The sequence below is a fragment of the Protobothrops mucrosquamatus genome, unplaced genomic scaffold (genome assembly GCF_001527695.2).
Source record: "Protobothrops mucrosquamatus isolate PMUCROS unplaced genomic scaffold, P.Mucros_1.0 scaffold_91, whole genome shotgun sequence".
Classification (NCBI taxonomy): Eukaryota; Metazoa; Chordata; class Lepidosauria; order Squamata; family Viperidae; genus Protobothrops; species Protobothrops mucrosquamatus.
In genome coordinates, this window is record NW_015386167.1 from 186564 (window position 1) to 197734 (window position 11171).

Below are 11171 nucleotides of genomic sequence, written 5' to 3' on the forward strand. Positions count from 1 at the left end.
GCCACTGCATTCTCGACCAGTGGTAGCTTTTAAATGCAGCATGCATTCAGAATTGGGTGGTCAGAACCCACAATTTGAAATGAGTATACAATGGATATAGCACACATCTGACATCAGTTAGAACAGACATGTCAAACACAAGGCCCGGGGGCCGGATGCGGCCCGCGAAGTGGTTTCATGTGGCCCGCGAAGCCATCCTGGAAACAGTGAGGGAACGGCCCCCTCTGCCTTGGCCCTGGCCCAGGCTGGACGGGAGCCAGTGTACAATTTTGTGGTGGCCATCTATGCTGAAATGCATTCAGTCTTAGCTCCACAAGGCCGTCCAGAAACAGTGAGGAACCAGCCCCTGCCGCGTTGGCCCCACCCCCTGGGTGCATGCTGGGGAGGCGTCACCCTTTGTGAGGAATGAAGAAATGCACCATGTCTTGGCGCTTGCCCCAATCCCACCCCCTTCTGCCAGAGACCCTCAGATCTGTCCCACTCCTGCCCAGGCCCCCACAGGCACCCTTGACATGAATGATGTAGAGCTGGCCATGCCCACCCAGTAGGCCATACCCACTCCATCCACACCCACCCAATAGGCCGCACCCACCCTGGCCACACCCACCCGGCCCCCCAAGGGCAACCACAATGCTGATGCGGTCCTCAATGAAATTGAGTTTGACACCCCTGAGTTAGAATAAGTATGTGAAAATATATAAGAGTGATGTTTCCTCCATGCACACATTTTCTCTTTGGGCATGCCTCTAGGGCTACTGAATCCGAGATATAAAAAAATGACAGATGCTTTCTGATATCTAGATTGTTGTAATCCAAATATGGTAGAATTAACCAAAGCTCTAACTCAAGTTTAAAGCAGCTTATTACTTTCCTATTTGTATCATCTGTGGCAGAGACCTGCTTTAAACCTTAAAGTTAAAATACTTTTGCTTAAGAATCCAGAATAGGCGAAGCAAAATAAACAAAGATGAACAAACTTCCCAATGTAGGAATATTTTTTCCAGAAGAATGCATAGGAAATTTTATATTTGTTTAAAAAAATAGGCCAGATTCTCTTTATATGCTAATTAATAACTCCCTAGATATTAGTAGAGGTTCACATAAATCAATGTAATTAATTCAGTTGTTTTCCTTAATTTCTACCATCTCCCTAATAATTTCAAGCTAGTGTAGCTGCCAAGACAGAAAATGACAAAACATGACCTTAAAATTCCAGATTCTTACCACTGAGGGTGCAAGTCCTTTCACGTTCTGTTTTTTCTTCTTCAGTTTGGATGGTGTTTTATCTATGATGTTGTGGGCACCACTTATTTGTTTAACTTGTCTGTAAAATCCATCTGTAAAACAGGTTCAGGAAATATTAAAAAGGCCTTCCCTTCTGGCTTTTTCATACATGGCAAATGACCCACAATCATACTGTAAATTCATCCAACTTTTTGAAAACTGAATATCTTTCCTCGTATTAGTACATATTATGTAATGGAAAGCACTGGAATTAAGACAAGGAGATCCATGTTCATATCCACAAAACTCAGGGGATAATCTAGTGATCACTGCCATCTCATAATACCATTGCAATGATTCAAGAGAATAAACAGACACATCACATACCTTTCTTACTGCATCGAGTGTCCCAGATCATGATATTCCCATCTCTTCCTCCAGTACAGAACACAGCTATAAAATACAAAATGACAGTGTTTCACTAAAAAAACAGATCATGTTGATTAGACCCTAATTCAGTAATTTCTCAAATGCATTCCTTGAATCAATAGTAGTCCACAGAAATTTACGTCAGCCTTCGCACACTCACAGGCCAGAGCCCATTTGCCAGCTTAGCCTTACTTCCTGGAAGGCGCTCAAACTCCACTCATAGTCTACCTATTCAGCCCTTTCTTTCTTGCATCCCCTGACAATCAGCTGGTTTGCAACTATGGACAAGTGGCTGAAAATTGGCTCATTGAAGCAACAAAGTTAAGATATGCATTTGATTTTGCAAAGGGTATGCAGTAGTTCCTTGAAGCAAAGGAGTTAAGGGTCATAAACAAACCACTGCATTCTAGAAGTGCTGCCATGCTGCTTTGGATTGGCCATTTCTTTCACTGCACAACTTGTGTGTTGGCCAACCTGCTCCTGATCTTCTCAGAACCTTTTCCCTTCTTTCACCATTAGTACATTAATGTTCACACACCTCTTTGCCAAGGAAGAATGCCCCCTTAGCATTTTTCCCATTCATGCCCACCACTAATCCACTTCCAAGCAAAATAATTACATTTCTGTTCATTTACAGAAGAGCAACAGTGGTTCATTCCATGTACAGACCACAACTTCTGAAACATGTATCTTTCAGATGGAACATTCAGCTGTTCCATGCATAGAATGTTTTGTACAACCAGCGATGTGACTACAGTAATAAAATTCAGCAAACTTATCTTAAATACAGATCTTAAATACAGTTATTAATAAAAACAACAGTAATCTCACATGAAGGACACCAAAAGAAAAGTATAAGAAAAACAATTAATATTTAAAAATAGGATTTTATTAGGCTGGAGATTCACAGATTTCTCCACAATGTTCTTGACTGACAGGTTTGTACTAAAAATGAATGTTATTAAGGCCTGGGATACATAAAATGATTTAATGTTAATATCTATTATTGAATCAACATTTTGATGCAAATTTTAATTTTTTAAAAAAACCTTTAAAAGTAGAAGGAATGGGAAGGCATTATCTGACTTGTTAATTCCAGTAGCAATTAAACTTATATACCATTTCAGAATGCTTTACAGCCCTCTCTAAGCAGTTTACAGAGTTCAGCATATTACCCCCAACAATGTGGGTCCTCATTTTACTGACCTCAGAAGGATGGAAGGCTGAGTCAACCTTCAGCCTGTGAGGTTCGAGCCTCTGGCAGTGAGCAGAGTCAGCCTGAAATACTGCATTCTAACCACTGCGCCGCCATGGCTCTTAAATAAATTAAAACAAGAATAACTGGCGGGTTATTTGTTTAGGTGGTTGCCTCATTTTCTTAATATTTCTTTGTTGGCCACAGTTGAAAAATGTAGAGAAACCATGTTCTAACTTTTTGTCTCTTTTTTGTAATACTCATTATTTCAAGTACTAAACATATTTTACATTTATAAATGCAGATGTTCGATCGTATACTTCAAAGTAGTCTAAAAACATACCTTTGCAGTTTTTGAGGGGTTTTTCAATTCTACCTTGAGCTTTTCAAAAATTTACCTTGAGAAATTATTGTTTTTGTAAATGTAAAGATGGAGTATTAGACTGGGATTTCTACCTTATCCTTGCTAGTTCATCTAAAACATTAAAAGGTCCTCAATGATAGCAGCATAGCTTTTTCACAATTTATGATCTATGAACATTGGCGTAACCATGGGACCATAATGGTATTATAGTGCATACCATAAGTCCCAAATTCCTATGCTCCATATTTTCTACAGTAATTTCCCACCCAAAATTTCATTAACAAACAGAATATTAAAGTTTACCTTTTTCAAATTTAGAAAAAGCAACTGATTTGAGACTGCACTGATGTCCTTTGCACACTCCTAAGAGTTCACCAGTCTTTATATCCCACACTTTTGCAGTTTGATCCCCTGAAGCAGTAACCTTAGAGAAAATAAATGCAATAGTTTACCACTGGAAGCAAAAAATTGATACCTTTAACATAAGCTTATGAAACAGAAGCATTTTTCAATAGATGTATGAAGTGTTAATTCAATATTATGTATATTTACTCAAAAATAAACTCCAGCAAGTTCAGGGGAACTTAGTCCCTACATAAAGTGCATATAATTCCTTGTTTTGGAAGGTATCAGATACATAGATGGTTAAAGACATCTAAGTATAAGACTGGATGTACTCCTGGTCCTCAATTTATGATCACAGATGAGCCCAAAATTTCTATTACTAAATGAGACAGATGTTAAGTAGGTTTTGCCCCATTTTACGACCTTTCTTGTCACAGGTATTAAGTGAATCACTGCAGTTCTTAAGTTAATATCATGATTGTTAAGTGAATGTGGCTTCTCCAAACTTTGCTTGTCAGAAATTCGCAAAAGGTGATCACATGACTCTGGGACACAGCAACCGTCATAAATGTGAGTCACTTGCCAAGCATCTGAATTTTGATCCCATTTCAAGTTCCCAGTGGTTTCCTATCATGTTTTGCTGTGCTGAACGAAAAAAACACAAGGCATTTTGTGTTTTCTTCCACTGGAGCCCAGAGAACATAGATATTACTATAGAAAGTTTGTCCTGAATTAAAACCAAACCTTTCTGTATTTCATGCATGGCCTAGATTCTGGTCATATTATTTATCTTCTAAGCTGTTATATTACTAAGCCCACTAATGAGTATTAAGAGCCAGATAAAGCATAACAATATATTGCTAGTAACAAAATTAAAGGAAATAGCATTATCCAGGATTGAGTGGCATCCATATTTAATGAAACAAATAGTGATTTACAATACTCACAATTTTGTGGTCATAGGGCATCCATGCAAGATCAAACACAGCATTTAAATGAGCTTGCCATTCTGAAGTGAAAGTGAAATATATTAGATCTAAATAAACCACATTCTTTGTAATAAAAAGTCCACATATGAAAAATGAAGACTATTACCTTCATCAAATTTACAAAGAACAATACCACAATATAAATACAGTATTCAAAAAAAACCCTCTACAAGCTACTGCTTTTATCAAATAATCTAATTTATATGGTCCAAATACAAGACTTTTTTTTACCTTTAACAATTTTCTTGTTGCTCAGTTGTGTGTGGGTATCATACAGCCTAACAAATCCCTCTTCATTGGCAACACCAAGTACATGTTGCACATCTGGAGCTGAAAAATAATGTAGTAATATTTGTATTTTAAAACCTTTTGTATGCTTTTTAATACACAATTTTTCTGCATCAGAAAATTACTATCATATATTCTAAGTGTTAATCATACAAAACACAAAATACAAAGGCATTCTTTATTCATTTTTTCCTTATTCTTATTATTGTAAGAATAGACAAACATCGCCTACTTTGAAAGATTAACTTAATAACTAACAAGCTATTTTAAAAGACTGGCAGATACTGTAATTAAGCAAGGGGAATTCACCTAATGAACATAAACAAGTTCTCCTTTTCTATATCCTTCTGATAGCTGCTTTCAAAAGAGGAATGCATAGTCAATTTCTTTATGCATTAATTGCTTTACTTTTCCAAGATTACTTACTTTCCTACCTTTGCTGAATTTGGAAAAATTTGCTAATTTGATGGTGGATGGTGTATATTTTCTTCATTTTGCCATGGAAATACTTATATACGGATGGGTGTAGCCTAGCTGAAAATTCAAAAAGCATCCCAGAAAAATGTAATGCCAAACCATTTCTGTACTGCAAAGAAAAGTGTAGGATATTTTCAACTCCAAAAGTAATTGACTCTATATAATTTACTACTCACCATAAACTCCCTAATGCAGGGGTGTCAAACTGCCGGCCCGTGGGCCGGATGCATCATAGCGAAACCGCGCCCACCCCATTGCTGGCAATGGCAAAAAAGTCACGATACGTTGCAACACATCATGTGACATTGTGAGTTTGACACCCCTGCCCTAATGCATCAAAGTAACTAGCCTTCAATTTAATTAAGCCCAAATGATTTGAATGTTGCCAAACATTGTCCAGCATGTTATTTCATCCTTATGATTAGGAAATTTTTCAGTCTAATATGTGCCAGTTTGTTTGGACTACAAATCAGATAATTTTTACTTTTCCATTGACTATAATGGCTTTGTATCATAGTACAAAAGAAAAATAAAATTAGAAATCACATCAGAAAAGTCAACCTTTAAACCAACATAATGACAAACCACTTTACCTGTTGAAAAACTACAGCCAAAAGGAGGAACTGGAATTCCCATTTCTCCATAGGAATGATGGTCATCTTCCTTAATACACTGATACTGCCCTAATAGATGGTGTAAGGAAAATCTTGGTGCCAAACCTACCAAAAAAGAAATTTATAAGACAGATAATTTTATTTTAATTTTTTTTACTGACAGTAATAAAACAATGAAACAGTAATAAGCATAAAAGCCAACAAAGAACTTCCCCAAACACCAAATACCCACATCTAGAAATAACTGTAGAGCTTCCCTGGACGTCAACTTCACATCACCCCAAGACTTGCAGGAATAGCTAGGTATTTACATCTTTTAGGAAGGTTGCATTGCAGGGTATTCCAAAGGGCAAATTTTTAAAGGGATATTTGAAAAGCAGAGAATTCTGCAAGCAGGTTTATAAGATTTCTTCATCTATCATCAAACACTGCTTGACATTATATTCTCCCTCCATATGTCTCCTAAACCACCTGGTGCCTTCAAAGTATATTGGCTAAGTAGTTCTCTCATCCTCGGTCTCCACTGATCATGTCATATGGAAATGCTAGTATATGTAGCACCAGTAGGCCAAATGATCTCACCCACGATTCAGTCAAATATGGGTTTGCAGTACAGCATGTTTCTTTAATCCACTCCACCTCTAAGTATTGTATTTTTAAGTGCTTTACGAGATCTACAATATACAGTATTTGGATTCAGAAATCAACGTAATTCTGCCTACTATTAACCTTCATTTCATTAGGACAGGTTGGGGGTGTGTGAGCTGAGCCATTTAGCTGCGTGGTCTGGCTGCCCATAGTCATTTTTGGTGAAAGGGGCAGCTATACAAATCTAATTGACAAATGAATGATTCATGAATGGAGGATTATCTGTTTATGTCAGAATGACAAGGGGAAAAGAGAACAGGGAAGAGGCAGGCATGCTTTCCTCACTCCCTCGAGTAGTTAAAAGAAAGCTCGTCTTAAAGACCAGTGGAGGAGTAGCGAGGGTTGTTAGGTTTCGATCCCCTTCTTCCTATAACTCAAGGCAGAGAGCATACCTAGTATTCCTTCCTATTTTCCCCACAACAATTAATTCTATGAGGTGGGTTGAGCTCCGAGTGACTGGCCCAAATTAATAATAATAATAATAATAATAATAATAATAATAATAATAGTGAAGTTGGAAGGGACCTTGAAGGTCATCTAGTCCAACCCCCTGCTCAGGCAGGAAACCCTATACCATTTCGGACAAATGGCTGTCCAGTCTCTTCTTAAAAACTTCCAGTGTTGGAGCATTCACCACTTCTGGAGGCAGGTTGTTCCACTGGTTAATTGTTCTCACTGTCAGGAAGTTTCTCCTTAGTTCTAGATTGCTTNAGTCTGAAATGGTATAGGGATTCCTGCCTGAGCAGGGGGTTGGACTAGATGACCTCCAAGCTCCCTTCCAACTCTGTTGTTCTTTTATTATTCTCTTTTATAAATTCATCCAGCTGGTTTCCAGCCTAAGGGAGGCCTGGAATTCAGAGTCCCCTGGCTTCTCGGTTACCCGTCTAAACTGCTTACACCAAACCGGCTCTTTTCAGGAGCGAGGGGCTTCCCGACACTTACCCTGCGGTCCGGCCTGACAGCGACGGACTAATGAACGACACAGCATCCCTACCGGCCGCGGAAAGCTCTATTGTCACCGCGCGCTGAGTCCGCGGGGAAAAGAACAGCTTCTCCGCAAGATCTCCCGCCAACCCGAAGTCCGCGCCAAAGTCACTTTTCTACAGCTTATTGGCTACCCTGGCGGCAAGAAGCCACACCTCCTCTTTTCTATTGGCTACCCGTATCCCACAGCAAGATGATGCCACGCCCTTATACGCGAGGCATTCGTTTTATAAACCAACCCGTCCTTTTTTTTTGAATTGCGCATGCGTAACCACTTTCCCACCTCCTCCTCATTCGATAGCCGAGCTTCCGGAAAGGGTAATCCGCGTGCTACCGTAGCAGGATTGGCGGCGGGGACGCGACTGCGCAGGTGCCTAAACGTGGGGTCAGCACAAGCGCAGATAATTACTGTTTGGAACGGAAAAAGAGACAGGATAAGCGATTTCGTGCCTGTGTAAAACAAAAGTAATAAAGCGTTAGTCTACAATTCCTTTCCGAATCCTTCTTGTATAACTGGGAATGGCTTCCGTTTCCAAATCCTTCCTTGCCGATGCCGGCTACGGGGAGCAGGAATTGAATGCCGACGCCGCACTCATGGAACTGGATAAAGGTAAGTCAAATGAGGGGGGGGGACCTGTGGCACGATGTGCGCATGCGCGAATAATGTACTCACTAGTGCAGGGGTAGGCAATCTTGGCTCTTTTATGACTCGTGGACTTCAACTCCCAGAATTCCTGAGCCAGCTATGCTGGCTCAGGAATTCTGGGAGTTGAAGTCCACGAGTCATAAAAGAGCCAAGGTTGCCTACCCCTGCACTAGTGCTTTAAAGGAAGTCCCGCCTTCTCGTTTTGTTTTGAGCGCAATCGTCCTGTTGGGGCTTAGCAGAAGGATGAAGTTGCTTTAGGTCGGAGCGGAAGCCTTGTGATCTTTTTAAGATTGCCAGTTTTATTATTGTGTATTTTAAGATGCCACAAGCTTCTTGTTCAACTCTCTCTCATTCCAAGGCAAAACAGGTAGTCCTCGATTTACAACAGTTCATTTAGTCACTGTTCAGAATTACAACATCACTGGAAAAAGTGACTTGTGAACATTTTTCACACTTAACTACCCTTGCAGCATCCTCACGGTCACGTGATCAAATTCAGACAGTTGGCAACTGACTTAACATGAGGGTTGCAGTGTCCCAGGATCATGTGATCACCTTTTGTGACCTGACAAGCAAAGGCAATGGGTAAACCAGATTCACTTAACAAACATGTAATTAACTTAATAACTGCCATGATTCACAACTGTGGCAAGAAAAGTCGTAACATGGGGCAAAACTCAACAAATGTCTCATTTAGCAACATAAATTTTGGGCTCAGTTGTGGTCATAAGTCGAGGACTACCTGTACTCGAGTTTTCCAAAGTGGTTGATCATCCTGAGTCATTTAACTACCTCAGCCAACAACTATCTTGTGTGGTGCAAGTGACATTAAGTCATATCTGTTTCACCATAGAGCAGCATGAGCCTATTTAGGTCAAGTCATCCCCCCTGTGCACTGAAGAAATTTAGATTGAACATCCCAGACAGTTGTGCATTGGGCTTTTGTTTGAATACTTTCATTGAAATGCCTAATCTATGCTTGTATAAAATTAAGCAAGTACTGTCTTGTCCCAAAGATCACTGCTCAGTGTTGGGGGTGATTTGAATCACTCCAAATTTATATAACTGAATTATGGATTTATATTCTTTTTCTGTTTATGACCTGCTTCTTTAAAGGTATGACTTCACTCTTAAAAATTTTAAGCCCCAAACTTTAAAATGAAGAACATAAACAGGATAGTTTGCCATTTAAAATAATAATTTTATTAAACATTACATTAAAAAACTAATACAAACTAGGAAAAAGAAAAATAGGAAGTACAGAAAAAAAAGATGAAAGAAAAAAAATAAGAATATGATAAAAGAAAATGTATAAGGAAATGATTTCCCCCTTCATCACAAGTATAAACAATAAAAAGGACAGTTTTCAAACATCTAGCCCAAGTTTTCCATATGTGGTCAGTAGTTATCCATTGTTGTACTACTATCAGAAATCATTTCATTAGGAGCATTTAATTCTAAGTCTGTCTGTCTCTGTCTCTCTCTCTCTCTCTCCATCTTTCTCTCCATCTCCCTTTCGTTCTCCCCAGGATGCACTGGAGCAGCAACATAAGCTGAGGAAAGGGGTGGGATCAAAATCTGCAAGGTGCCATGCATGGCATTGTGATTGCTCCATCCCTTTTGATATGCAGTTATATACATGTAGATTTTGACCCTGGGGTTTTGACTTTTCCGATAGATGCCCCTGTGCTAAACTAAAATCCAGAGCCATGTAAATAATAATATACTAGCAGGATAAAGAGTAAAACAAAGATCAATATACACACACACCAATTAGAACAAAGTGATCACAATGGTACAGCTACACAATTAAGAGGCAACTTTGTTGTCTGAATTCTTTTTGCATCATGACAGTAATCCAGTTGGGTGCAATTGAAGAAAAGCTGGATTTCTATTTCTAGTCCTCTATAAGAGCAGTGGAAAGGTCTTTGTGATATATTACTTTCTCCCATAGGGCTTCTCCAGTGGAGATGGGACTGAAAATTGTATCCTATGCAGGCTTCTTCAATGAATGAACTGCATTGTGTGGAATTTTTAAAATAAATGAATTAAATATGTGTTTTATGAATTTATTTCATGCTCAGGTCATATGTGTTGTCCCTTAGACAAATAATTTTGAACGCTCTGTAACATTGTATGATTTTTTGTTGTTGTTTCTATAGACTGTAGCATTGTGCTGTGTTATTATTTGTCATAGGTCTTCGATCTGGCAAGTTGGGAGAACAATGTGAGGCTGTTGTCCGTTTTCCAAGACTCTTTCAGAAATATCCATTCCCAATTTTAATTAATTCAGCATTTTTAAAGCTAGCTGATGTTTTCAGAGTTGGGTGAGTGAATATTTTTTATTTCTTAATTTTAGTACCCTAGTACCTGTGTTGTTTTCTATTTGATCCCTGGTGATTTTTTTCCTCAAACACTTTAGAATCAGGATTGCTGGAAGATTAGCTTCTTCATTTTAAGTCTTGTATTCTTTGTAAAATAATCAATGGAGGTCCTGTTCTATGTCTCATGGACTTCTGTGTTATTTTTTTGAATAGGACTAGCAAGAAGCTGCTTGAAACTGGAGAAAGCCCTTCTTTATTATGCGGATTTTTTTCTGTTGGGAGATTTGAAATTTTGACTATTTTTAAATATGGTATTTAATTCTGAAACTTTTTATTTGATGCATACTCTTTTATTATGTTTGCTAACTGCTTTGGAATTGATCAGGAAAGAAACAGTACAATTATCATCAATTAAACACATTAAATATATTTTTAAAAACAGTAACAACTTCCTGAGGCTGTGTGTTCTGAAAGTGACCCAGCAAAGTGAGAAGCACTTGGAAAAGATCCTGAATGTGGATGAATTTGTAAAAAGAATTTTCTCAGTTATTCATAGCAATGATCCAGTTGCTCGAGCAATCACACTAAGGTATGCCTGTCTATCAAGGAAGGTTGCCCAGATGCTGCCTATCTGTCTGTCTGTC

At 38.7% G+C, this 11171-nt stretch overlaps 2 protein-coding genes across 2 annotated transcripts in view; one reads left to right on the top strand and one right to left on the bottom strand.

The window, feature by feature from the left end:
- DTL (denticleless E3 ubiquitin protein ligase homolog) overlaps window positions 1–7561 on the bottom strand; it is a 25153-nt gene extending 17592 nt beyond the window's left edge. Inside the window, exons 1-7 of the mRNA XM_029283902.1 lie at window positions 7516–7561; window positions 5905–6030; window positions 4778–4876; window positions 4505–4566; window positions 3516–3636; window positions 1612–1677; window positions 1225–1337 (exon numbers count right to left, since the gene is read on the bottom strand). Of these exons, the coding sequence (XP_029139735.1) occupies window positions 1225–1337; window positions 1612–1677; window positions 3516–3636; window positions 4505–4566; window positions 4778–4876; window positions 5905–6030; window positions 7516–7561 (633 nt within the window). The remainder of the gene's footprint in view (window positions 1–1224; window positions 1338–1611; window positions 1678–3515; window positions 3637–4504; window positions 4567–4777; window positions 4877–5904; window positions 6031–7515) is intronic.
- A 375-nt stretch (window positions 7562–7936) lies between these two features.
- Window positions 7937–11171, top strand: part of INTS7 (integrator complex subunit 7) — a 45875-nt gene continuing 42640 nt past the window's right edge. The window contains exons 1-3 of the mRNA XM_015814656.1: window positions 7937–8167; window positions 10401–10530; window positions 10970–11116. Coding sequence (XP_015670142.1) covers window positions 8077–8167; window positions 10401–10530; window positions 10970–11116 — 368 coding nt within the window. The 5' untranslated portion in view covers window positions 7937–8076. The remainder of the gene's footprint in view (window positions 8168–10400; window positions 10531–10969; window positions 11117–11171) is intronic.